The 27240-nt window shown below is 48.6% G+C and overlaps 1 protein-coding gene across 7 annotated transcripts in view; it reads right to left on the reverse strand.

Annotated features, from left to right (window-relative positions):
* Positions 1-25228, reverse strand: part of PSKH1 (protein serine kinase H1) — a 37985-nt gene extending 12757 nt beyond the window's left edge. Inside the window, exons 1-4 of one of the 7 annotated variants that reach the window (XM_083852039.1) lie at positions 25092-25228; positions 24278-24439; positions 22098-23129; positions 1474-2435 (exon numbers count right to left, since the gene is read on the reverse strand). In XM_083852039.1, coding sequence (XP_083708165.1) covers positions 2355-2435; positions 22098-23042 — 1026 coding nt within the window. In that variant the 5' untranslated portion in view covers positions 23043-23129; positions 24278-24439; positions 25092-25228 and the 3' untranslated portion in view covers positions 1474-2354. Of the gene's footprint in view, positions 1-1473; positions 2436-22097; positions 23130-24272; positions 24440-24772; positions 25067-25091 lie in introns of those variants that run through there. The other 6 variants (XM_083852037.1, XM_083852033.1, XM_083852038.1 and 3 more) reach the window with 6 other exon arrangements.
* Between the last annotated feature and the right edge of the window lie 2012 nt (positions 25229-27240).

The following is a 27240-nucleotide window of genomic DNA, read 5'->3' on the forward strand; positions in this document are numbered from 1 at the left end:
AGATGCTGACCCGCATTACCAACACGAGTCTTCTCCAGGAGGGGGTGGAAGCCACGGCGGTGCAGGCAGAGCGGTGCCCACGCCAGCAGAGCCCAACTCGTGCTGGCTCCAGGCACCGGAGCAGCCCCGGCATTTCGTCTGCCTGCGAGGGAGAGCACGCCGCTGTCGAGCATCCCCCTGCACTAGGAGCAAGCTAACACAAAGACTGCTTTACGCTGGCTTTTTATTTATTTTTAGCTTAAGGGATGTGGCAAATACGCTTCTGATACTTTTTTTTTTTTAATCAGAATTAGGATGTCTCTGGATTTCAGCCGTGCATGGCCCCCGGACACACCAGCAGCCCTGCGAGGAGAGGCCGTGCCGACGCAGTGCGCTTCAGCAAGTTGCAGAGAAGCCCCAGGCAGGCAGAAATGTTGACTCCTCAGGAGTTCGCTCTGGTGGTTAGCTACCTGCATCAGGATGAGCCTTTCGTGGCCTGCAGACCCAACGTGGGTGCCGGGGTCACAGCAGCTGCTTTCCAGCCTGTGGATCACACATGGCCACAGCACTGCTGGGAACCCTGCCAGCATCCCTACAGGTGCTCCCACTCCGTGTTTGCAGTCCCCTTGCCAGCAGCTGGGCCATTAAAAACCAGTAACGGGAAGGTAAAGTCCGAGCATTGATCACCCCAGGTATCAGGAACACAAACACAACGGCTTCGCTCTCAAAAGCGACCCAACCTAACACATGCAGTGCTGGAGGCAGGGCCCAACCATCACCTTCTATTATTTTTCAGAGTAGCTACATTTTAAAATTCAGAGGTCTCTGATGGTGGACAAGTGACAAGCTATCAGATTTTAAAAGTAAATAAAGATGCCCATGTATTCTTTGTGCTACACCTTTCATACGGTTGTGAGAAACTAAGTTGTGTTTTTGCAGTAGAGAATTACTCTTCTGTATTCCAAGGTAGTTGTGTAGCCACAATACGGAGAAATGCTAGGTAGGAAAGTGGAGAGTAGAAGGCCTCACTGGTCCAAAATAAGGTGGAAGCCTGAGAAAAACAGGATGAGCAGTGTGGGAACAGTAAAACAAAGATCACAGGTTCTCAAGACATAAGAAAGGAAAAAAAAAAGGAAGAGGGAGAAATTAAAGGGTTGAAAAAAGAAGAAAAATTGTACATATATGGTGTAGAGGAGCATCGAGTAGCTTGTGAACCTGTAGTACCCAGCCAATGAGGAAACAGGGGAGGTGATCAGGCATCGGGTAATAGGGAATAAAAGGTTATGCTTTGTTTACTATAATGCACTCCTAACTGGCAGGACACCTGCCCTTGCAATCATGAATAAAATAGCTTCACAGAAGATCCTGTCTGAAGAAAATTACTTGAGATTTTTCCCACGTGGTTCCTTCGCAGAGTGGGCACGGCAACTGCAAAAGCTGAGGAAGAGGCAGCCACGGGGTGCTGGCAAGGACACGATGCCACCACCCAGAGGCGGGCAGGTTTTGGAGCATCCCTGTTAACACAGCTGCCTTGCCTGATTTAGGAGGTACCTGCACAACTGTAGAAACTGGAAGCGTCAACTCTGAAGGAGCAGGCTGGGGCCAGCAGCAGTGAGGTGTCATGTGCTGAACAGAAAGTTTCCTACTAAAAGATGTGATGTGTTAACGTATGCCCAGGACAATGTCCCAAGCATTCTGCATTAATTTGTTGATGTGGGGAAGAGGAATAAAGGAAGGATGAAAGAGGAAAAAACAACGACCCTTTAATAATCCACAGCATTATAAGTATGCGCAGCCATCTGGTGCTGTGAACTTCTATAACCCAGCTTTTCAAATGGAAATAGCCAGCCGATTTCCCCTGTACAAGCCCAGAGTGCTCAGCTACAATCACGCAGAAGAATTACAGCGGCTACCAAAACAATAAGCACAAAGCTCTTCCCTGCAGCCACGGACGGCTCCAACTGTAACAGGGTTGCTTTGCCTAGGAGATAACCGGCGTTAAGACGCGTTGATGCACGTTTTAGCTAGCATCACTTCACATCCAGCTCTTAAGGCCAGCAAGTCGTAGCTGCACACAGAGGACTCTTTAACCACCACGGCGGCTGAGAAGTTTTGCACTGAGAAAGCTCGGGGTCAACAGAGCTGGACTCGGAAGAATACAGGTGCAAGGACTGAATCCCCGAGCACAGACTGTCCTCAAAGCGTGGCGATCGATAACCCCGTGTCCGACCACAGGCCAGGAGGAAGCTGAACACACAGCAGTCCCTCCTGGGCATCTTGCTGTTTGAGACCTTCAGCAAAGCAGACGATGACATGGGAGCACTACAAACCGGCACGACCCAAGGTCAGGGCAGAGGCAGACACAGGGGCAGAACTCAGCAGCGTCCCTCTGGATTAAACTCAAAGCTAGGCTCAGAAAAAGCCTCACAAAATCCATTAATCGTCCATTTCTGCACCTGCAAAGGCAAAGGTGGGAGTGGCTGCGTAGGACCCCGCTGTGAAAGGCACGAGGGTGATGGTGGGTGCCACCCTGAACACGAGCAGGCCGCTCGCTCTTGTTGACACGGAGCACAGGCTGGGTGAGGTTAGAGGGATGACCATCACGCCAAGGGAAGTTGTTACAATGCTGCTCTAGTAGTAGATTATAATTACTTGGAAGGAGTTACGAGGATTATAGAGCCACACAGCACACCCAAACAGTTTAACAAGGGGCAACGGGAAAAAGCTGCACCTTGGCAGGTTCACATCATGAAAAAACAGAACAACAAAAAAAACTGGTGCAGCCCTGGAAAGGTCAGCAGGGAGGTGGGGATCTCCATCCTTGAAGCCTTACAAGGGGGCAGGAAGAAAGTCACAGCCAACCCACCTGAAGCTGAATGGGATAACAGACCTCTGAAGACCCCTCAGAACTAAGGTTTCTGTGACTCCAGGGCATCTGTGCCCCGTACACTTCTCCCTGTCCCCTGCCTGCACCAGCACCCTTCCACAGATGCACCACACAGCCCAGCTCCATCCCACACATTTAATAGGGTCAAGTGTGTTTTTTTCCGGACTGCTTGTGGCACATGCTAATCGATTCTGTGGATCAATTTAGACTGAAATTTAACTGCCTTTCCTGCAGCAAGAAGTTTAGTTCTGTCCCCCTACTGAGCCCGTCTCAGGAACTCTTGTTTCAAGTTTCCTCCACGTCTCTCTCTCAAGTTTCCTCAAGTTTTGCTGAAATTTACCTTAGTAGTTAATTCTGGGAGACGGAAAGACAGCACAGTTGCACAAGCTTTGCTTCCTTGGGAAATCAGGGTTAAAAACCAAGGCTGCAGTGGATGTCCAGGGATCATCCAATCCCTCCCACAGTCCCCCACGGATCGACTGCAGATGCATCACTGCTGCCTAACTCATTCTTCAAGACAGCTTCAGCAATCCTCCTGGTATTTTTTTTATTTTATTTTTTTTTTTTTTAAGATGAGACAGCAGTAAAGTGTTTTAAAATGTCTAACGTGAACCTTTCCAAATACAGTTTAAGGCTCTTGTTTACCATAATCTGGAAAAGAGATTATTCCTCTTCCTCTTTGAAGCACCCTTTGCATATTTGCAAACAGCTATCGCACCACCTTCTCTACGCCAAACAGCCAGTAGCTTTCCCATTTTCCAGAGACTCTGGTTTTCTGATGCCCAATTGTTTTTGTTGATCTTCTGTAAAGTCCCTCCCCTTGGCCCGCAGGCTTTTTGCTTTGAAGTACGCTGCCCTGAGGTGTCAGAGCTTCAGCCTGGCACGCTGCATCAGACACCCAATGCAGCAGGACCACACCACACACAGCTTTGCTCTTCAGACACCCCAGCATCTCTTTTCCCACCAGTTTGACACTGCCGTCTCCCGTTAACAGCTTGTGAGCTGTTCTCACCTCCTTTTTGGAGAAGTCAGCACCTCCAATCTTCTGTCCTTCGCTTATTTCGGGGCACTAGCTTGCTCTTATTTTTAAAAAATTCACATCTGCTATTGCCATCTGGAATTCAGTGCACTCCGCAGCCCCTCCAATGCAACGGCCAGCTGCACATACAACGAACACACCCTCTCCTCCCTCAGCTGGGCTGCAGCCCCACACACCACGGGACCTTAGGCAGTGTCCTAGAGAACCGTGCTCCCTACATATTCTTTAAGTAGCGATGGCTCGTCAGCATGGATTTTAATGGACAGGTTTGGGGAAATACAGACATTGCTCAGCACAAAGGGCAGACGAGGACACGATCTGTAGCAGGCACTGGAGAAGCCCAGCTTTTTTCCTAGCGCCAGAACCCCCTTCCCACTGTAACCCCAATCCGTCAGCACAGAAGAGATGGGCGAGGAGGGGGCTCCCTGCTGCCAGAATACAAGAAACACTTCAATCCTGCCTCTCCCTCACCCCGAGACAGGGTTAATTCACTGTCTCAGCTCAAGTGGTTAGTGCACTTACTCATATGGCTTACCCATACGACTGCTGTGGAGCTGCATGTGCCTGGCACACATTCAGCACACACAGAATATTGCTAGGCTTTCAAAGCAAGACTATCAAGGGCTATCGTGCATTTCCAAACAGTGATTTTTTTTTTTTAATAGATTATTGAACAATTTGATGAAACAACTAAAAAAATCCCAATGCCAGATCCATCCTTGCCAAGTCCCTGTGCCAAACGATGGAGGTATGGGAACTTCTACCGCTTTTGGACAACGAATATTCCATGAAATTTTACATTCTCATCCAAGAGCCAAGCTCGTTTCTTAGTTTTTCAAAAGCAGCCTCTCAAGCAAGAAGACCGGCACTAAGAACTCCAAGAGCTCGAAAAGTTAAAAGCAAATGAAAAAGATGGAGAAAAATCAGAAGGAACAGAAAGTGGTAAAACTAATTCCAGACCTTTCTATCATCTGATATAACAGTATATGAACGCTTCTGAGTCATCAGTGAGAAGCCTTCCGCGTGTCAGAGCTACATACCACTGACTCAAAGTGATCGGACGACAAGAATCCCTATAAAATTATCCTTCAGACAGAGCGGGATCACCGGTAGGAAGCACGCAAGCCCCTGCCTTCTCAGACAGCTCAGTTCTACCTTTCCTTACCCAGAAAATCGAACTCTTCAGTTAATTACTGCGAGTTCCTGCAACGCTGGGTGCGTGCCGTGCTGATGGCAGCTCATGAGCTGCGGACACGCGGCCAGGATCCGTCGGCACCATGGGGAAGGCGGGCGTCTCCGAGCGCCCTACCTCTGAGACTGGTCTGCGAGGCTCCCATCTCACCAATCAACGCTAATCTGGTGCATTAGTAAAAGCTCAGTTTTCAGGAAAATCCATAAAAGCATCCACTTAAGTAACAAATGAACTGGAAAACACATCCAGCATTTCCATCTCTATGCTCTCAGGGCAGCAGGAGGGCAAATCAGCGGGCTGGTGAGAGTGGAGAAGAGACCGGAGGAACCAGCCTTGAAGCTCATACTCCAAACCACCAAAGTTTTCCCCAGACGTGCTGCTGCTGGCCTGAGCCACCCTCTCCAGCTCAAAACAACTCAGTTCCCTGGTGTCTACCAGCCTGAAAGCTTCGGTTGCAATCTTTTCAGATTACGGGATTTCAGGGATTACGTAAAGAGGCTGCCAAGAAAAAACAAGAAACTCCAACTTGGTACCAAGGTGAGCTTCCCAAAACAGTTTTAGCAGCTGAAAAAGATCTCTGAAGATCTCTCTGACCTGCCTGAAGTCAAAGCCTTGACTTCCTACCCATGCCGCCCAAGCCCTCCTTTGTCTCACCCTGAGTAGAGCACGTGGCTCCTGCTGCAGAAGTCCCACCTTCTGGTCACGGCAAGTTTGAGACACCTTTCGACATCAGATTGCTCCAAATATATCAGGAGCAACTAGTCTCTCTAAGGTAGGGTCAACTGCAGGCCACAAAGTGATTTGCAATAAGTTGTGTGCTTACAGACCTTCTCTGCAGCCCCCAGCTTTGATTAAAGTTAGCCTTTAACCTGCAGCAGCAGGGACGGCAGCTGGAGCTTCTACCAAACCCCAGCTCTTCGAAGCCTCAGACTCTGGGCTCGGTGGGGAGACGCTGTAGTTTTTTCCCTCCAGAGTGCAAGCCATTAAAAGCAACCACCTGGAACTTTAAAAGTGTTTTGCAGACACAGTCAGGGCTCCCTCTGCCTCCGGGGGCACACTGCTCTACAAGCTCTTCTGATCTTCTGGAGCCCACAGCACCCCGAGGTCCTCGGCAGACCAGGGCTAGCAAGCCCAGCTACAGCAGTTCAAGAATTTATCTCCATCCCCTCGCCCTACAGCTTGCTAGAAGCTCTCGTGTGTGCCACGGCAGTGGCAGGCCAAGTGCTGGCACCCTGCTCAAGGGCTGCACGTAGCTCGAGCCCTACACAGGCTGACCTCCGCACCGCATCGCCCAGCACAGGCTCCCAGCCAGGGGCTACCAAAACCCAAGGGCCACCCGCTCCTCCCTATCGCTGGCGAGGACAGGTTAGCAGGGATGACCTCTCAAAGCCCGCAGAGCTGCAGGAAGCAGTTACTCTCCCTCCTACCATTTCATAAGAAACTTCTCGACCCCACTGGAGGAGGCCGCAGGAGAAGGCAGCCCGGTGCTGTCAGTCCCCACATCCTCACGGGGTAAGGAGCTTCTCGTGCCTGCAGCTCTTTCCCCTGTAGCATTAACGTGGGCTCTCGCTCACTGAATTTTGGTCCTAAGCAAACAGGCATGCAGCCTTGTCGCTTAAGATGTACCTCCACTAAGGTATTGGAAAAACGACATATCCGAGCCACAGTAAGAAAGCAAAGGAATGAAATCAAAGGAAAAAGGACCCAGTGACAAAAGGAACTGCCCAGTCCAGTCTCAGGGTCCTGTAAAGGAGTCACACAACACCACTGGCAGCACTTGACAGTTTAAATCCTTTCTGTTAATAGTTTGTATTCTACAGAGGCAGCTTAATATTCTTTTTCTACCCTACCGATGTCCCTTTATCCCTACATCCCTAATTCCCCAGAAATACTATACTGCCATTAACAGGATTTTACAGTGCCCAGAAATGCACAAATAAAAATACACTGAACTGCTGCGACTAAGGGCAAGCCCAGCCAAATCACCTGCCTCCGATGCAGACAATTCACCAGCCTGATGGCACACACACAACTATGAAATATGAAATCTTAACGGGGTGTCGCAGACCAGCCGTATGGAAATGCAGGATAGAGCACTCCCCTCCTTGCTTTCTCTGCCTTAGGATTCTGAGTTCTCTTTACAGAGAAGAGTTGCAACATACGCTGAAGTACATAATAAAAAGGCAGTAAGAATAATTTTTTATGAAGTTCCTTGTGACACACCAATTCCATTGGAGGAGACAAACTTCAAAACCTCAACAAGCAGCCGACGTGAAGGGAAATTGATTTTTTTAAAATGCATACATTGGTTGTAAGCCTGCACAATGCCCTTTTAGTGGAGGTGTTTCTTTACCTGCAAATAAAGTGTTTTCCAATACAGCATGCTAAAGTTTTGCAAGAATATGGTCACTGACGTATGCTGGGCAGGAGGCTGAAGGATTTTCCAGGTTTTAATTGAGCTGGTAACATTTTGGAGAGCCTAAGATATCTGCTCCTGCAGCTGAAGAGATCTGGACAAACACTTCAGATATGTATGGAGCAACACAAATGCACCTGTACTCCCACCCACCGAGCAGGTGCATCAGAAGAAAAGAAAGAGCAGAAGCTACGAGAAGTACATTTGTGTGGCTGGCCTTGGTGTTTTGTGCCAGGCTACGAGAGGCACACTTTCATCCTGTTCAAGTGTTTCAGCTCTTCAAAGCAGAGCATAGTGCCCTTTTCAACAGAGCCATCCGACTGCATCTCGCCACCACTCTTGTTGCTCTACTTAAAAATCACCATGGTCTCACAGCTATACGAAATGCAAAAGCACATTCCTCTGTAAATTGATATTTTCTTCTTTTTCCAAGCAAGAGACTTATAAAAAAAATTTATAAAAAAACAATTCTTCCTTACAAGGGAAAAAATCCATAGTTTTTAGAAAAACGCATGCATTTCTGCAGGACTATTGTCAAACGCTTTCACTGTCTGACGGGGCTCATGGGAAAAAAGATACTGCAACTGATACAAGAAAAAAGCTTTTTAACCCCTGAGGAAGCTAAAACATGGGGCAAGAGACTCATATGATCATGCAAATTAGTACTACAAGTGTGCCCTGTGCCCGTTTTCCTTGTTACGCTACATTTCAACAGCTTGGGAACAACACTCCATTTCCAGGGAGAAGAGTGACAAACTGGCCACCCTGCCGGTTTAAAAATATCCTCTCTTCTGGCAGGAACAGCAGAGGACAACAGATGACGACCGTGCCTTGCACGAGCTTCTCGTGGGTTTAAAAACTGGCTGGCATAGCTGGGGAGGGCGATCCCTGAGTCGGTGCCACCAGCTGGGGTCCCCATGAGCTGCCCCACTGCACCCCAAATGTCCCAGGCACTGTGCCAAGGGAGAACCCGCAGCAGGATGAATTGGCTTTGCAACAAGCTCCTCGTCGAGGAAAGGGCAGCACAGGATAACACGCAAAGGTAAGTCTTCAATAAACGGGAGGCTGACACTGGCTTTCCTGGCCTCTTGTAGAGGTATGACAGAGTACCAATGGGAACAACAGAGGGCAGTGGTGCTGCTCTGCTCCTGGCAAGTTAAAGTTTACCTTGAATGTTTTCCAGAAGGCATACCTGGCCAAACTTGGCAAAGCCGGGCTGTCTTACTGCTCCTCTTGGGCAGGAGATAGACAATGAAGACTATCAGCAGGGGGAGTTCTCCCCTGTTAGGCAGCTGGTACCCCGTAACCCGTTTACTTAGCATCTAATGCATTACACTAAGCTTTAAAATGGGTATCAAGGCTGTAGTTATGACTCACAGGAAAAAACCTGGAGTAACTTATGGGGCAAACAAAGCATAAAATGGAAAATAAAGCTGATGTTATGAAACTTGATTTTTTTTAACCTTACTATTTCTAAAGCAGTTTTACTTTTTATTATCAAAAAGGCTGAATTCCTTTTTCATTGCACAGGTACATGTAAATAACTCAGATCTAAATGACCAGAAGTGCAAAAATGCATGTGCTGTTCCAGGCCTGGTAGCCAGACAGCCAGAGGTCACACGTTCTGCAGCATTAATGCAAAACTTACCATTCTTTAAATAGCCACACCCCAGATTTAAGGATGTTTATCCTGTACCAGCTGAACTCTCACACAAGGCAACAAAGATTGTGGGGAGATGTTTTCCATGATATACAACTATAATTTTATCTTCTCCCACAGGAAATTAGTTTCTGCATTAAAATACAAGTATGCAAAATAAAGGGTGTTTTTTTGTTGTTTTTTTTTTGTTGTTGTTATGGATCTCTGCCGCTAAGCCTTTCTGCCAGTTTGTCACTTGTTAGAAAAATCCAGCCATAGTCCTCATAAAAAAAAAATACTGGTCTGTTCCTTTGGAGAGGGACAGGTGATAACTGCAACCAGCTCTAGACTGTGCCAGAAAAAGCCTGTGTTCAAGCTCTACCCCCATGCTCTCAGGAAGCTCAATAAATGCAGGAAATGAATCTTAAAAGTTGACAAGACTGTTAGCTGACTCCTCCATCATGTGCCGCTAGGGATTTGGGGGTTTACAAGTCCTCCACCATCTTTTAACCAGCCTCCACAGTGCAGTCAGTTACAAGAATACTTTGGAAGTACTCCACAGATTTCCCAACACGCTTGGTGTTGCAAAGTCATCAGCTGCGTTGAAATTGCTTTTCGTTCTTACCTTGCTATCTGTCAGGTAGCGGCTAACAGCACAGGCTCTGTTTCCTAATGCACTGCCAGCGCTCTTCATCCTCGCTGTTTCTGATGTCACCTGCAGATACTGAAAACTATTCTGGGAGAGAGCACTTCTTTCCTTTACTTAAGTGAACCAAGTTAGTTATTACAGGGACACCACACTCTTCCACTCATCTTTTAGTAAGGTAACACGGTTATCGTGCAATTCACTGCATTCTTCCAGCCTGAGTCTATCCATAGCAATACCTGCAGAGTTTACTCAACACCTGCATTTAACTTGGCACTTCCGACTCCGAGCTAGGGCAGATGATCATTAAGATGCTGAATGCTCTTGAACAGAAAAATGAAATGCTATGCACATAAAAATTCTGCACATTAAATCTAGCATTTGGTTCTGCTCCAAAGATATTTGTGCTGCACATCTTGCTACCATTAAAATTTTTCGTATGTGCCTCTGTTGCTTTTGACCAAGATTTTGAGGAGCCACTGATACACAGGAGGGCAGAATGACCTCAGATAGCTGAAAAAGACAGGCTGGGATCTGACTGCATCTGCCAGTACCGTCGGGGCAGTTACAGAGGATGACACCACACCAGGGATCTCAGATGCTCAGTGAAAGGGCAAGCAGTGACTGCGAAGCTGCAAGCAGGTAAATTCTGACTGGCTGCAAGGAAAAGCACGTTTCACACAAAACTGGGGCAGGAAACTTTTGCAGTGACATCGCTGCAACATAAAATTATGACACTTTCAGGATTTTTATGTGCATTTTAGTTTCTTTACTTGCCCATATTACAACCACCTGAAACTCATGTATACGAACAAGACTCCAGCCTCGTTGATTTTCCCAGGAAGCTGCCAGCCACATCAGGGACAGACCAACAGACCACAGCGCGCCCCTTCAGCATGACTGATGGCCTTTGCTACCACACAAGCAGCCACAGACTGGGTGAACCCAGGGCGCAAAGGAGCCTAGCTGGAAAGTGAAGGTAACCCAGATAAACAGAAGGAAAAAAAAAGTGAAAAATGTGTGTGGATGCAGACAAGGAAAAGACTTAAAGATGGCCAGAGGGTCTGCTGTGTAGGTAGACAGAAAAGGCTAGTTTCCAAAATGAAGAATGAGCAAGCCTTACATACTAAGACCTACAAGAACAACCAGCTCGAAGGCAACAACAAGCAGCACAACAGTATCGCCCAAGTGAGGCGGATGGATTGCAGTGTGCAAGGGAGGAAAGACTGCAGCTCTTCAGCTTAACTGACGGCTAGACAGTCACGAGGTGTCACAACTCAATGTCATTCTAAGCCTGGACTAGAGAAATTTATAGAAACACCACTTTGACAGGATGCATACTATACTTTGCAAAGCCTCTTGCTGGGAGTGATCCCCAGGTTACCACCACTCAAATGCAACTGGAGGGGGAAAGATTGGAGAAAGCTAGAGGCAGGCAAAAAGGAATCAACTCTGGAAGGACGTAAAAGACATGGGGAGCACAGGACGAAGGACGGCTGAAGTCAGGTGATGATCAGAACAGGTAAACTGACCAGATCTGATAAACTACACTTCACTCAATGCCATGCTCTCCCAAGTCATTTCTTTTTTTTAGCCAGAATCCTCTGTGTGGCAGAGATCCCACGACAGACTGTTGTTCTTCAACCATGCCGAGCTGGTACGAACTGCTGCTCTTCCTGCCCAGCAAAGCCCTACTACGAAGGGCACGTGTGCCACTGCCGCACCGTGCTGTTACAGCACAACCAGAACCCCAGTGTGCTGATTTGGGGCTGTATCTCCTAGGTATCACACCCTTCTTCCTCCTCCCTATTACTGCAACACCAGGTCTACAAGAGAAAAGGAGCCTTTATTTAGATAGCGATAAGAAGTGTGATGTCCCCTCCACCCTTCTAGACCCGAGTGGATGCTGGCAGGCAGCAAACCTTGCCTAGCTGAAGTCAAATATGCTTTCATGGTTCAATCCAGAATCAATATACATTACCTCCATGAACCCATGTCACCACTACCAAGTTCCGAATCTCCTGTGAAACAGAGATCTTCCCAGATTTTGCGTACTGCAACATAGCGGGAAGACGAACACCACATTTTTCTGTAAGAGTCTGAGCTTTCTCCTCTCCGAATCATTTGTACCCTCAGATATAACTTTCAGGTCTAGCAGCTCTCCAAGACTGCCCACCAACACACAGACCAGGCAGAGCAAGCTGGAAGCCAGGGAAGCATTTCTCACCTGCAGAATACAGTGATTTAAGCCCATGCCATCACTCTGACTCAGAAGCCATCAGCAGCAGATGGAGGGGGAAGACATCAGCAGGCTGCTTTCAAGACTTTCAAAAAAAGAAGTATCAATGTGAACTGGTAGCTTCCATTCATCAGGAGAGCTTAACACAGTCTAGGAGTTGATGCAATAACAATAGTTTAGAGAGATTTCCTTCTGTTTTGTTTTCAGCTGTAGCGTACAACGTTTCAGAAGCTATGCAGGGGTGGACAACTGTCTTTCTTCCTCTGGACAGTGAGGGACCTTGAGAATCTGATCCCATGTAGCTTTAATTATCCCCAATCAAGAAAGGGCACTGTCACTCAAAGTGTTAACAAAACATGAACCAACTCAGGACGCCAAGAACTTAATCCCAGCACCAACAACCAGGTAGACAGACCCTGAACAAGCGCTGAATCTGACCCAGACACTTCACGGGTGGCACAGCATTTACTGCAGCTGTGGCAAGAAGCCCAGGTGACCACACAGGGTCTTCAAGGGTAACACCAGCACCACTCTTACCCAGGTCACCAGGGCTCTGGCAGACACGTTGCAACCACCCCTTAAAGCTCTTCCTCCACAAGCTGATGTACACACAGCTGGAGAGCCATCTCCCTGCAGGCTACCCAAACATCACAGCCCAATGTTCCTGCAGTGGAGGCCAGGCAGAAGCCTCCACAAAGCACCCTTCTTGATGCTCACCTTCCACTCGTGAACCTGTGTCTTGCTCAGTCATCCCGTAGAAGTTGATGGCTCACCTGCTCAGCTCCTCTGAGACAAGACTGGCGCGGTCCCGCGCCACAGCTCCGTGCCCCCCAGGCAGAGCAGAGGGGATCCAGCTGCCCCTCAGTGTTTACAGAGGGCACGGAAATATACGGGAGTCTCGAGGATGGCGAAGGAGGAGCTTGCATGGTGTCTGAACCATTCACAGCTCTAGGGCGCTAATCTAAAGGCGACACTGGTTTGAATACTGATGTCCAAAGAGACTCTCCAATGCAAAGGGGGAGGCATTTGTCATGAACAGCGGTGACAGCAGAGAAAAAACAGCACGCTTTATCGACACCAGCAACCAGATCGCCACCAAAGGACGTTCGGGACAGTCAGAGGAATGATGTCCCCTGAAGAAACCAACTGTAACTCGGGTATTTTGACCACATGAAGTCATGGCTCCACCACCTCAGCCTTACTGAGGAGCGTAGGCTACACTACAGTCCCTAACCTTGTTAAAGAACATTCCTTTTTGTTGGTAAAAAGTCATCCTCAGTTCTGTGGTTTTTTTTTTTTACCTAAAATACCATCAGCATGATGTAACTGCTGACGTACAAAGATGATCAACAAAAACTGCTCATCCTTGACTGCAGAAAGTAAAAGCAACTCTCCAAAGCGTTCGCCTTTCTAGAAAAACAACCCCAAAGAGAAACAGAACTCCAGAGGCTCCAGCTAGAAACCAGTCTCCTTTGAAACGATCAAACTAAAAATGCTCAGGAGAGGCTTTCTAGAGCCAGGGTAGAATGCATCGCCCCAGACTTGGCTGTTACCCTCTCACAAACAAAAGAACAAACTTCCCAGATTTCAAACCAGTTCAGAACCAGGACCTCAGCACCCAAGTTGCCTGTTTCTAGGCTTTAGCCATATACAACAGAAGTGCATCTTTTTTATGATCTGAATTCAGCATCAGTTAAGTCACCCACCCGCAGGTTTAAAGGTGGCCCTGGTGCACATAGGCGGAGTAGTTCCACGAGGACAGGAAAAGGAAAGCCAAGCAGCAGAACACCACATGCACATTTCCTCACACTAGAAACTACTCCTTTCAGCAAGAGCAGCATCTCTCCTTCTCCCTGGCATCACTCCCCCCAACCTTTCCTCCAGCACAAACAGCGGTGCTACCACCACCACCTATGCCAACACACGGTATCTGACAGAGAAGTAAACCCCCTATTTCCAAGCAAACTCAGGTACCAGTCTGCCTGTGCAGCTGCAGACACTGAGCACAAACAGGGCAGGGAACCAGGTCTGCCTGGTTCTGCCTGCACAGTCCCCGGAGAGACATCCCCAAACCACACCCACAGCTCTAAAGCTACAGAAGGGCTTTTATTGCACATGAAATCAGTGAGGAAAGGCACCACACACACTCACGGGATCAGAAAGAACTGCTTAAACACGGGGCTTCGGCAGCTGTCCCCAAAATTCCTAGAGCCCTTTCACACCCAGCACTGGAAGCAGCAGGGACAGTTTTGGAAGACTGCATCTTAGAGCTGACCCAGCCTGCTAAGGGCACAAGGAAAATAAGCAAAAACCTAAACAGCAAAAATATGCAGGGAGGGAAGCTGTCAAAGAAAGAAGAAATCACACTGAGGGCAACAGGGAGCAAGCCAGGCAGGCAGAACGAGGAGACGGGTTTTGTGTTCGTACTTCAAATCTGAATGAGTCACCAAACAGAGAGGGGCAAGAGTCACAAGCAGAACACAATTCACACCACATTTTCCTTTATAGATGCATAATGTCAATACAGACTCATTTCTCCAAAGGAAAAAAAACAGTTCTGCAGGAGAAAGGGAAGTTAAACTAACACTGTCATCTGCAAAACACTTTTCATCACCAATAAGCCTGTATACGCTGCCTGCTTTTTCACCCACGTAAAGAGGAACTACAGCACTGGGTCATAATTAGAGAGTTCAAGAACATTTCTATTTAACAGGAAATGTTTACCCTCCTTACTTTTTACATTTCTAGCCTTACCAACGGAGTATCATACAACAAGTTAGATTAGCCCGTGGGAGTTGGCGAGCCTCAGGTCTGATCTGATCCTGAAGCTTGGTAGAAGCAGCACTGCCTGCAAACCACAAGCCAAGACCCCACAAAACGCATGGTACCTACTCCAGTAAAGTCAGACGGGACGACTGAGTGCCACGGCACACTAGCAAGCACACCGCACAAAACACCTCCGAGCTCAGCAGCTCTTGGGAGAGGACAGAGCTCCAGGCTGAGAGAAGGAAAGACCAGCAGCTGTACTAAATCCAAAAGTTAAGAATGTAGAGGACGGATTAAACATCAACTAGTGCAGTCTGGTGTCTCCAACGTCAGCCCTCCCTCTGCATCCGCAGCTAGCTGAAGAAAACAAGCACCGTGTTGCAATTGAACACCACCCCCCTCCAAGCCCTCAAGCCTCAGAAACTTGTGTCTTAGTGACCTCTTTATACTTGCATTTTTTTTTAATGCGCATCTCTCCGTTGATTTGTCTTCCATGAATTCATCCAGGTGCTCTTTGAACTCAGGCCAACTACTAAGGTCTGCAGCACCTGCATCCAGGAGGTGCACAGCCCTCGTCTTTACTGCCCAAATGAACTCTGTTCCATCAGCAAATGTGCTGCTTCATTAGCAAACTTGGTCCCGATCGCTTTTGGACAGAAGGACACAGATCCCTCCGACTCCACTGTTTCCCTTCACCATGACACACTGACCACGTGTTTCAAGTTTGTGCTTCTCCTCTTCAGGGAGTCGTTGATCCACGCAAAGGCCTTTATCGCATTGCAGCTGCGGAGCTCCTGTAAGAGTCTTTGGTGAGGATCTTTATTAACCTCCACTGGAAAGTTGAGGAAAGCTACACTAAATCAGATCATTTCTCCGCAAGGCTGCTGAGTACCTTGCAGAGGACAAACAGACTTGCAAGGCCCAACTTCCTTCAAAAAAGCCACAAAGTTTATCAAACATGTCTCTCCTTCTGTCATATTTATCAGTGCATCCACTACCAACATCCAGCTTTTTGCTCTCAAACTCTTTTTCCTAGGGGTGGTCTCAAGTTTACTAGACCTTAATTCTTTAGACAACTGCTGGAGCCCTGTTTAAAACAAGCATCACCCTTCTTACTGAAGGTTTTATTGCCCCAGTGATTTTGAATGGGAGGTTACATACCACTGCTACTTCATCTTCAAGTCTCTGGAACCTCTGGGTCAGCGCTGTCCAACTCATACAACCTGTTAACTGCTTTTCTTGGTTTGTTCCATCTTCTACAATTGCTTCAATTTAAAACACACGCTCCAACGAGCTCCCCATTAAGAGATGTTCCTGCACCAGCACCCACCAGCCTCACCCGCAGTGAACAACTGCAAAAAGTTGATCCTGTTTTATGAATAGAAAAACAGACGAGGAGAAGCAACCTGCCAAGATCATATACCAAAACCAGGACAATCAGACTCTAGCTTGGTTTCCCAATTCATCCGTAACACATTACGTTCCGCTTCTTCCAGCAAATTTCCCAGGTGTGTTAAGCAACATAAAAATATCGGTATTCAATAGAAGGAAAAGCTTTGAAACAGAATCAGAACAAGCCTGTCTTAGCAGGATAATGATGGTCTGATGTTCATTTTCACCGTCTCCAATTCAAAAGGAAACTGTGAATGGAATCCCAGCTTTATTTCTCAGACAACTTTAAACTACAGAAAGATGCCCAGAAATTGCTTTTATCCTCACAACTTCAATTAAAATATTGCTGATTTTTTTAGTGAGCTGTAATAAAGCAAGTGAAAGAAAATGATTTTGTAGCAGACTACTTCAAGGCATGTAACTCTTGCTCAGAGATGCCCAGAAAAGCATGCCAAGCTACAAAGCTAGCTTTTCTTCATCCTCACCCTGCCCATTACTCCAAGCAGTTCAGAAAGTACAGAAGGAGACACAGGAGATAATCAGGGCAGTGATGTCAGCAGTACCTGAATAAGCTATTATGGGAGACCTCTCCTATTGATCTGCTAATAGCCTCTTGAAACACAGCTCACGCTCCAGGAACAGGAGAGCAGTGCTAAGTAGGTCCCAGTCAAAGAAATTACATTAGCTGGACACGAGCTCACTTGTTTTTTGAGAAAATGGAGCTACTTCTCCGGTCAGCATGCGTGGCGGCTTTTATTCCTCTCTCAATACAGCTTTTTCCTGTCCAGGTTTTAAGGCCAGATCTTTAAGAAGTGGGACTTGGGGCCAACTCTCAAACTCCTGCCACCACTGCAGCATGACAGCGCAGCAGCACACTTGGGAATTCAGCTCCCTCTCCTAAGTCCTTCGCTACTGAAACTTGTCCAAGCCACACAGCTCAGGCTGTCAGCTCCAGGCACACTGCTTTGCAGCTTCTTTTAAAGCTTCCTCTTCCATTTCACATCTTCAAAGTTTGTATTACAGAAAGGAAAAAACAGTCGTTTCCGTGAAACCTCTACTTCTGAATCTTTCCAAGATGCTTCTGCAACACAGTCAAGCATTCTGCCCAATCTTGTTCCAAATAAACCAGAACTTACGGCTCCTGCTGTTTCCATTAATCTGACAAATATATCAATGGGCCCATTTCTGACATCTTCCCACTTCTTCCAGTGGGACACAAAAAAGACCAATTTTCTGTGCACATCAGACATTTGGAAGCATTTAAAAGCCCAGAAAATGACTAAGAAAGCTGGCAAGGTGCAGGAAACACGCCAGACACCTCTACATCTCTGGCTCACTTTGTTTCCACCTAGAATTTACACATAAACTGGGCAGCCTGTTACTGCTTCTCCTGCCAACATGCAGCTACAGTCAAATGTGTCTGCAATTCAGGGGCACAGGCTTAATTACAGCAGTAAATTAAAGCATCCATTTTCCCTGGCGCTGGGAGAGCAGAAAGCATCTGGGCAAAAGATACAGGCTATTGGCTGACACATACCTTACTCCAAAGCAGTAAAACATCTAAAAGCTTCCCAAAACAACCATCCACATCACACAGAGTATCCACAACAGCCTTGTAGACTATGTCATTTATGGTGGGATAAGAAGTAAAATGCTTCAGGCTTGTGCACTGGCACTTTCAAGACACATACAGCCTAGGTAGTGCTTGTCCACTGTGCTACCTTCGCTTCTGCAACCTACAAGAATCCAGTGGCCCTAAACACAAGGAAGTCAAAAACTCTCAGAAGGATTCAGTTCTGGCACAAGGACTAGAGGACGTCAAATGAAGTTACCCCAGGGGACACACACACACCCTCAAGCACTTTTTTGGATGAAGAGCCCTAGTCTGTTCGTTCATTCTTCAAATGGAATACCTTAATTTACTCGTGCTGCCCTTCCTTGTAGGTTTTTCAGTTCTGCATTTTTCCCAGCAGGAACCACACACACAAACATTCACATGCAGGTACACAATGGAGATGGCACAGCAGGGACACGTGCACTAGTAACAGTAAACCCAGTATCAGTTGGCTTTTGAATACTAGAAACAAGGTAATGTTTAGAAGCATTTAACCAAAATCATTTCTTCTGAAGACCAAGCAGCACCTTCAGAGCTCACCATTATTTATGGACTATTCAGATTGCCTTTCTTCCCCATGGGACCACTTCGAGAGACCAAATGATAAATTGGCTGATGTTTGTTGTGGACAAACTTACTTGGTCTTGCATCATGTCTCAGTTCTGTTTTTAACCTCAACGACTGGTATCATCAGCACAATTTATTGCAGGTCAACACTATCCCATCCCTTGCTTATGTGACTCCAGTTACCATGTTTCACAAGAAAGAATCATAGAATATCTCGAGTTGGAAGGGACCCACAAGGATCATCAACTCCTGGCACCACTCAGGTCTACCCAAAAATCCAGACCATATGACTGACAGCACAGTCCGAACGCTTCTAAAACTCCGACAGGCTTGGTGCCGTGACTGCATCCCTGGGGAGCCTGTTCCAGTGCACGACCACCCTCTCAGTGAAGAACCTCTTCCTGATGTCCAGCCTGAACCTCCCCTGTCGCAGCTTGACACCATTCCCTCGGGTCCTATCGCTGGTCACTAAAGGGAACAGATCGGCGCCTGCCCCTCCACTCCCCCTCGTGAGGAAGCTGTAGGTCGTGATAAGGTCTTCCCTCAGCCTCCTCTTGTCCAGGCTGAACAGACCAAGTGACCTCAGCCACTCCTCACACGTCTTCCCCTCTAGGCCCTTCACCATCTTCGTAGCCCTCCTCTGGACACTCTCCAACAGTTTCACGTCCTTTTTGTACTGTGGTGCCCAGAACTGCACACAGTGCTCGAGGTGAGGCCGCACCAGCGCAGAGTAGAGCGGGACAATCCCTTCCCTCGACCGACTACCAATGCCGTGCTTGGTGCACCCCAGGGTACAGTTGGCCCTCCTGGCTGCCAGGGCACACTGCTGGCTCACGTTCAGCTTGCTGTCAACCACAACCCCCAGATCCCTCTCTGCGGGGCTGCTCTCCAGCGTCTCGTCACCCAGTCTGTACGTATAGCCAGGGTTGCCCCGTCCCAGGTGCAGGACCCGGCACTTGCTCTTGTTAAACTTCATGTGGCTGGTGATCGCCCACCTCTCCAATCTGTCCAGATCTCTCTGCAAGGCCTTTCCACCCTCAACAGAGACCACAACTCCTCCAAGTTTAGTGCCATTGGCAAATTTGCTCAAAACACCTTCTAGTCCTACATCCAAATCGTTTATAAAAACATTGAAGAGGACTGGCCCTAAAAATGGAGCCTTGGGGGACCCCACTGGTGACCATCCGCCAGCCAGATGTGGCCCCATTTACCACAACCCTTTGAGCCCTGCCCGTCAGCCAATTGCTCACCCATCGGACGATGATTTTGTTTAGCTGTATGCTGGACATTTTGTCCAGTAGGATCCTATGGGAAACTGTGTCAAAAGCTTTGCTGAAGTCCAAAAAGACCACATCAGCTGGCTTCCCTTGATCAAATAGATGGGTGATTTTATCATAAAAGGAAATCAAGTTAGTCAAATGGAACCTACCCCCTGTGAACCCACGTTGGCTGTGACCTATGACTGCATTGTCCCCCAGGTGCGTTTCAATAACTCCCAGGATAATCTTCTCCCTAATTTTACCAGGCACTGATGTGAGACTGACAGGCCTGTTGTTACCAGGGTCTTCTTTCTTCCCTTCTTGAAAATTGGTACAACATTTGCCAGCTTCCAGTCAACAGGGACCTCTCCAGATTCCCAAGACCATTGAAAGATAATTGAGAGGTCCCACAATGACGTCAGCCAGCTCTCTGAGCACCCTGGGATGAATCCTATCTGGACCCATGGACTTGTATGGATCCAGGTGGAGAAGCAAATCCCACACACGTTCAAGGTCGGTTGGGAGTTTATCATTCCCACCATCACAGTCCTCCAGCTCAGGGCACCCAGGGTGCCGAAGCCCATCATCAGTGTTGAAGACAGAGGTAAAGGCGGCATTAAACATCTCTGCTTTGCCTATGTCCTTGTCTGTGAGGTGACCTCTCTCAGACTTCTCCTTACTACTATCATGCTAAACTTAGCCAAAAGTTCTGCAGAAAAGTAAAAAAGAGCAAGTGAAAAACGATCCGAGTCACAAAATTCCATGTCCACAAGCACATGCACTGAGGGCTGGAGACATGAGATGGAATGCACCAAGTTACCTGTACACCATACGAGCCCCACATCAGCTCGTAACACTCAGGAAATCTCTCAGAGAGACAGCACACTGCTCTCTACCTCATCAGCCAGGTGCTCAGAGAAACCCAAATAGAGTATCAGAAACCCTATGGGAAGATGTGAACAACCAGAGACCTTTCTATGCCACAACACAAAGCCTTGGTGCTCAACATACTGAACAACATGAATAATCTCCCTGTTCAAAGATCAGAAGTTACCCTTCTCTAGGCTACAGCAAAAATCAGACTAAAAAAGGTCCCACGAGGGAAGAAGCAAATTCAGAATCAGTCTCACTGACCTTCTAGCACCTCAAGACACAGGGCCGACACAGAATCAGTCAATCAACACAAGGAACGTGGCAAGGAACCTGAGGCACTAGGAAGAAATAAGAACTCACAGAGGGTGTGGGAGTGCTCGGAGTCGTTTTCCGTGGTCAGACAGAAAGAAGCTTTAGTTTAGAAAGTTAGAAACTGACTTAGAAAAGTTAGAATAAAGGTAGCAAGTTTGAAAGGCTGCTGTGCCAAAATAAAGACACCCTCAATCCATCTGCAACAGTTTTTAATTTGCAACAGTTCAGCAGTATGCCACCTTCATCAAGATGCCACCTCCAGCTAATAGATCCTTTGAACTCTGAGGATCAGACATTTGGGTCTCATAAACCTCACGTGGGGAAAAGACGACAAACTTTCACATGCAAAAAAACTACCACATCACTCCTTCAAAAGGAAAGAGCTGGAGGTAGAGTAGAAAAACAAGTGGCCCAAACAAGAACAATGGAGTGAATGAAAAAGGACCAAATCCGAGTTTGTATAAGTACTCCTGAAGTCTGCGGTCTAGAGATAAGCATTCAGACTGAGCAGTCAGTACCTACCTGCTGCTTGAATGAGAACCTACAGGGAGATGCGTGCACCTGAATGAGTTCTGCTAGTCAACATGCATCAGAGAGAACTGGCCCCTTCACGTGAGAAAAGCCATGGTAGCCGTGTGCAGCTAGTTCCATTCTGCAGAGTGATGGGACTGACAGAGCAGAGGCACCAATCTTCTGCCCAAAAACTGTCTCTTAAGGTTTCTTGTTCCATAGTTACGATGGAAACCATCCTTCTAGTCTCAACTTTGTCACTCACTAAGCTCAGGAAGCAGTGCGGATCAATTTAAAAAAAGGCTCATGTCTCAGGACCTAAAGAGCACGTGCCCCTTTGTATGCCGTAGCCTTATCTTTCGGCAGTATTTTTCAAACTACACTTGGAGCTGTATCTGAAATCCAACTAGGTACGTACATGTCACATTTCAAAAACTCAGCCTGGCATGAGTTTCAATAGCACCCCAACTAGAAACCCACAAGTATTCCAGTTCTGTCAGTCCCTTCACTTCTGTTCTACAGGAACTGATCGTTCTTTAGAAACACTTTTTTTTTTTTCCCCCAGAAGCTCACTGTGCTGCAATGGGAGCACTTTTGGAAAACAGAGAGAAAGCATAAAGGGATTTTAAAGGCCAGAATCACAAATTTTTCAAGCTGCTAACATTACCGCCCTGCACAAGCCAACCAGCTTCTGGAAAGCACACCGACCCACATACAGAGAGCTTCTTGTTCAACTTCCCCTCACCTTAAACCCTGCCACACTCACCTCGCCCGAGTAACTGTATTTTCCTTTCAGGATCTGCCGGTATAAGCGGGTGCGGTTGTCATCTTCAAAGGGCATGGTGCCGCTCAGGAGGATGTACGAGATCACACCCAGTGCCCACATGTCCACGGAGTTAGTGTACGGCTTCCTGACCAGGATCTCAGGAGCAATGTACTCTGGGGTCCCACAGGTGGTTTTCATCAGGCAGTCATCGCCCTTCTTCCGAGCACTTGCCAGTCCAAAGTCCGTAATCATGATTTTTGAATCCGTCCCAGGATGGTAGTAGAGCAGATTCTCGGGCTTTAAGTCCCGGTGCGTGATACCCAGCGTATGCAGGTACCTCACACCATCTAATACCATCTGCAGCACACGCGTAGCATCTCTCTCCGTGAAGGAGCCTTTCGCAATGATTCGATCAAACAGTTCTCCTCCAGTTGCCAGTTCCATCACCATGTATACACGGTCCTGGGTCTCAAACACCTCTATAAGCTGGATTATGTTGGTGTGCCGAACCCGCCGCAGTACACTAAGCTCCGACTCGCACACTTCCCTCCCCTCCCGGTATTTGGTCTCTATCATCTTGATCGCATAGGGCTGCTTGGTAGCCTTGTGTTCCACCCGTACAACGCGGCTAAAGCTTCCTCTTCCAATCAGGGCTTTAATGTCGTACTTGGCCGTCACTCTGGGGTCAAATTTGGCACGGTACTTAGCCACTTTGTTCTTGCGGGGTTCAGGCTGGTCCACGTGGGTAGGCAGGTGGTTACCGGGATATGGGTTAGCGTGACGCGGAGGCGAGGGAGAGCCAGCTTTGATGACAGTCCCACAGTCATCTTTGATGAAATGCTTGTATATGTCATTGTGGCCTGTGTAAGGTTCTACTTTTTTAACCAGATCTAGCTGCACATCTTTGGGGGGCTCGGGAAGAACCTTGCTTGTCCCACAGCCCATCACTGAAGGGTGTTAATTCCCTGTCAAGGCATTTTCCCAGGGCAGCAGCAGCAGCAACCACATCTGCAGCAACTCCCACATCTGAACCTTACAAAAAGGACAAGAAAAAAAAAACAGATGAACGGGAATCAAGGCAGTCAAGTTTCAAATGAGAAAAAATGCCAGCGGTTCATGTCTCAACAGAGCCATGCTACCACAAACTAAAAGTTGGGGATTTCCACCGTACTTCATTACAGAGCATGCATAATGCTTTGCCACTTTCATCACAAGACAGTGCCTATAAAAAAACAGTCCTGGTCAGAACAGATGTCCATGGATATTCTATAGCTCCCCTTTTCATTAAGCACAGTTTGCCTAAAGCTGTCTCCCAGCTGAGCACTGAATCACAGAACAGCAGAGATTGGAAGGGACCTCTGCAGGTCACCTCATCCAACCCCAGCTGCTGAACAAAGGTCAAGGAAAGAGCTGAGTGCTTTCCTTAGCTTTGATCAATCTGATAAACTTTGTAAGACACCCAACGTTTCAAATCTTTTGGTTCTGAAATTTCTAATTAGAAACTCCACAAACTATCTCAGCAGCTTGTTCATTCAACAAACTGTCCTAACATTTTCTTTATATTCTAACTTGTACTGGTGTTTTTAATCTCTCACTACTTAGCTCTTAGGGATCAATGAAACTGTGCAGAAGGCAAGGAATATGGAGACAGAGGCAGGCTGCTTTTAAGATGCATTTTACCAATTAATTTACTGCACCCCTTGGAAAAAAAGGAAAAAAAAAAACAAACATCTTGTTTAACCAGAGCAAGCTTTTAGCTTCATTCTCCAAGCCCTAAGAAATCAAGTTGGGCTCTGACATTAGGAAGCATCCTAACTCAGTTTTGCTTTCTTTGCACGTTCAGAGACCAAGCTGCACTTCTGTTCCTCCCTACAGAGCTGCATCTAGCTGCAATAAGGAAGTGGAATTGCTACCAGCTGTTCCAGAATGGAGCAAACAGAGGTCTTCCTCGCCACACTGTATGCCAACAGAGCCAAATCAGCTGCGCTTCAGCAAGTCTTTACTTTAGGTCCTGATTAAAACAATCTGGAGGTGGAGAAACTGCCTGCATGCATTCTGGCAATTAGCTGAGCAGTTTTAAGTTTCTCCTCTTTGGCTTGGAGCCCATCAACATGGTGCCTCAGCATTTGCAGAGGACTACAGGAAAGCTCTTTGCCTTGAGATGTACCGGCCCACCTTACCATCACCAAGCGTGTCTTCGCTCATCCACCACCTCTCCACGCAACCATTCAGCACGAACAGCAGAACAGGGACCCTAGGTGGTCTTCCATCAGGAGCATTACGTGTGGGGAAGGAGGTGTTTTAGAGGGACATCAGGAAGAAGTTCAGGCTCTACATTCAGTCTGGAAAGAAAATACGGATTTAGTTAGGGCTCACTTTTAAAATCAGACACCAACACAGTAGCTCCTTGTGGAAGACCTACTGGCTGTACCAAAGTCAGACATGAGCACGCTCGCACCACAGCGCAATTAACTTCACAGAACGCTTAATTAAGACTTGGATTCACCGATGGCTGTCCTGTAGCTGGATGCTCCCTCAGATTAGGGTACCGTGGCAATTAACGCATGAAATATTTATGCTACTCCTGAATCACGCCTCACGCAGAGTTTTTCCCCAGCACTGTCGCACCCTGGGGCACCGTAAGTTAGCAGAGCCGTGCAACGAGAGCACCTCACCGAGACTATAACGGAGCGATCCCCAGAGGAGCCCTGGGGCAACGCGTCCCCGCCGTGAGGGAAAGCACCGAGAGGAACCAAACGCTTGGAAAACGCCGTGCGCGAACCCACCGCTGCCGCCGGCACCGGCGGAGGGCAGGCAGCGACCAGGGACCCCCCGGGGGCTGGGGACGGACGTGTCAGGGAAGCGGGGCTCCCCTCCCGCCGCCCACCCCCTCAGACCGCCGCCGGCGGAGCCCCGGGGGCCGGGCACGGAGCGGGGGTCTCGGGACCCCCCCCCCCAGCCCCGCGGGGTCTCGGTGCCGGGCCCCGCACTCACCTCGGGCCGCTCGGCCCCGGCCCGGCCCCGCCTCGCGACGTCAGCGCCGCGCGCCGCGCACGCCCGTGGCAGGGGGCAGCCTCCTGCAGCGCCCCCTGCCGGCGGCCTCCGGGAGGCGGGGGGGGGCGAGGCGGGGCGGGCCCCTGGGGGGCTGTGAGGGCTGTGAGGGGTGTCCGGCCCCGCCGCCCCGCCGTGCTGGTTGTGGGGGTGCCCCCACGCCATGTGTTGCCCGCAGCATCCCCGCGGCACGGACAGCCCGTGCCCCGTATGCCAGCGCTGCACGTGTTCCCGTTAAGCAGACACCCACCCCCCCCCATTTTAGGCAGCTCCTCAGGGGTGCTGTGGGTGCCCGTCCTCCCCCAGGTGCCACCCGCAGCCCCGGCAGCGATAACCTCACGGAGGACGGCTTTCCGTGAGGCTTTGTGTTGTCCATTAGCAGCTTCCTCACAGCTTTGCTTCCTGGCTGGCTCATGAGAGCATCAGTCGAGGCAGTTGTAGATCTCCGTCACTGCTGCTAATCGCCAGTGCAAACAGAGAGCCAACACGTATTGAACCCCTGGGGCGGAACCACAGATTTCTGAGAACTTCAATCAGAACGTCTCTTTCTTGTATTATTTATGCCATGGAAGCCCACCAGAGCCAAGAGAACATTGCACCAGACATCCACAACGAGCCAGCATATCCGCCCTGAAAACTACCCAGGGACAAGGCCAGGAGGGACCCACAACTCACTGCAGAAGCCAAGGAGAAGAATAGCTACGGAGAACATCCATCCAGTGATTAATCAGTTACAACATCGTAAGTCTGGGTTCAGAACTAGACAGAAAACTTCCTTCATGTACCAGGAGACTGCTGTAGGATGAACCACCTCTGACTCCCAGCTGACTTTCTGCACCTGTTCAGAGGAGAACAGACCAAGGCCAAAACGACCAAGGCACAGCTTTGGGATTCATTTTGAGATGAAAACTCACAGAGGACAATTTAGCCGTGACAGTTAGTATTCAATCCAGAGCCATTTCTCCAGCTACAGCCAGCAAAGTTTCATGACCATGGTAAATGTAACTGGGGCTCCAGGTGCCGGGGAGGCTCTGTAGCCTCCCACCCCAACAAGATCTGGGTGCACCGCTTTGCCAAGGGAGGAGCTTCACTGTGCTCCTCCTTGCCTGCCTCTTCAGAAATCCCTCCAAATAAAGCAGAATCACAAAATAGGCTGGAGGGATCTCTGCAAAGCAGCAGAGGTGGCCCTGCAGCCTGGCTGCTCCCACCTGGGAACCACCATGCCTGTTCCACTCCTCAGGCTGCAGAGGGACCAAGTGAAGGGCGCAGGGCACATGGCGAGGTCCTTCTTTGCCATGCAAAGACCACCAGGGGAGTGCAGTGGGCTCAGCCTCGATGGACATGAAGCCAGGTGACAGCTTATTCCCAAACCCACATGGTAGTGAGCTCAAGGTTGTCCCAGCAAGGCCGAGCAGAGGTCGGAGCAGGAGGATGTTCAATTAAATCTGCTTAGAAAAAGAAATCCAACTTCCCATATGCCTCTGTGGAGAAATAAAGCCCCAAAGCCGAGCGCAGAGGGGGTGCCAGGCTGGGGGCCGAGCGCGGCCCCGCTGCAGAGGTGACTCCGGCTCAGCTGTTCCCGCTGCAGCCGATCCACGGGGATTGAGGTTGCCGTTTTGTGTTCCTATGGAAAGTTTGACATTTGGCTGGGCAGAAATCCCCACACGGCCTCGGACGGAGGCCAGCCCTGCGACACAGTGTCCTCTGCTCTCCATCAGCCCTGAGCCCGGCTGGGGTATGGAGAGCAGTGAGGAAGCATCAAAGCATGGAAGAAAGTGTCACACCATCTCCTTGCAGCCCTCACCTTCACTGGCAGGAATTTCCTTGGGTGAAGGAAAGGAAGATCAAACCATGGTATGGTGGAGGCAGCGAGCAGCATGGCCAGGACATTGGCCCTCGTGTCACTGTGCCACGTGTGCTGCCGTGGTCACACAGCTGCCCCGAATAGTGTCACCATCTGGTTCCAGCTGCCCAGGGATGTGGAAGCCTCTCCAGTCCCTTCTGCGATTACAAAAAGTGAATTTGTGCATCAACTCAACTTAACTCTGCCTTCCCTTATCCCTTTTTTTTTTTAATAATTCAGGTTTGTCTC

The sequence above is a fragment of the Anser anser genome, assembly GCF_964211835.1.
Source record: "Anser anser genome assembly, chromosome: 11".
Classification (NCBI taxonomy): Eukaryota; Metazoa; Chordata; class Aves; order Anseriformes; family Anatidae; genus Anser; species Anser anser.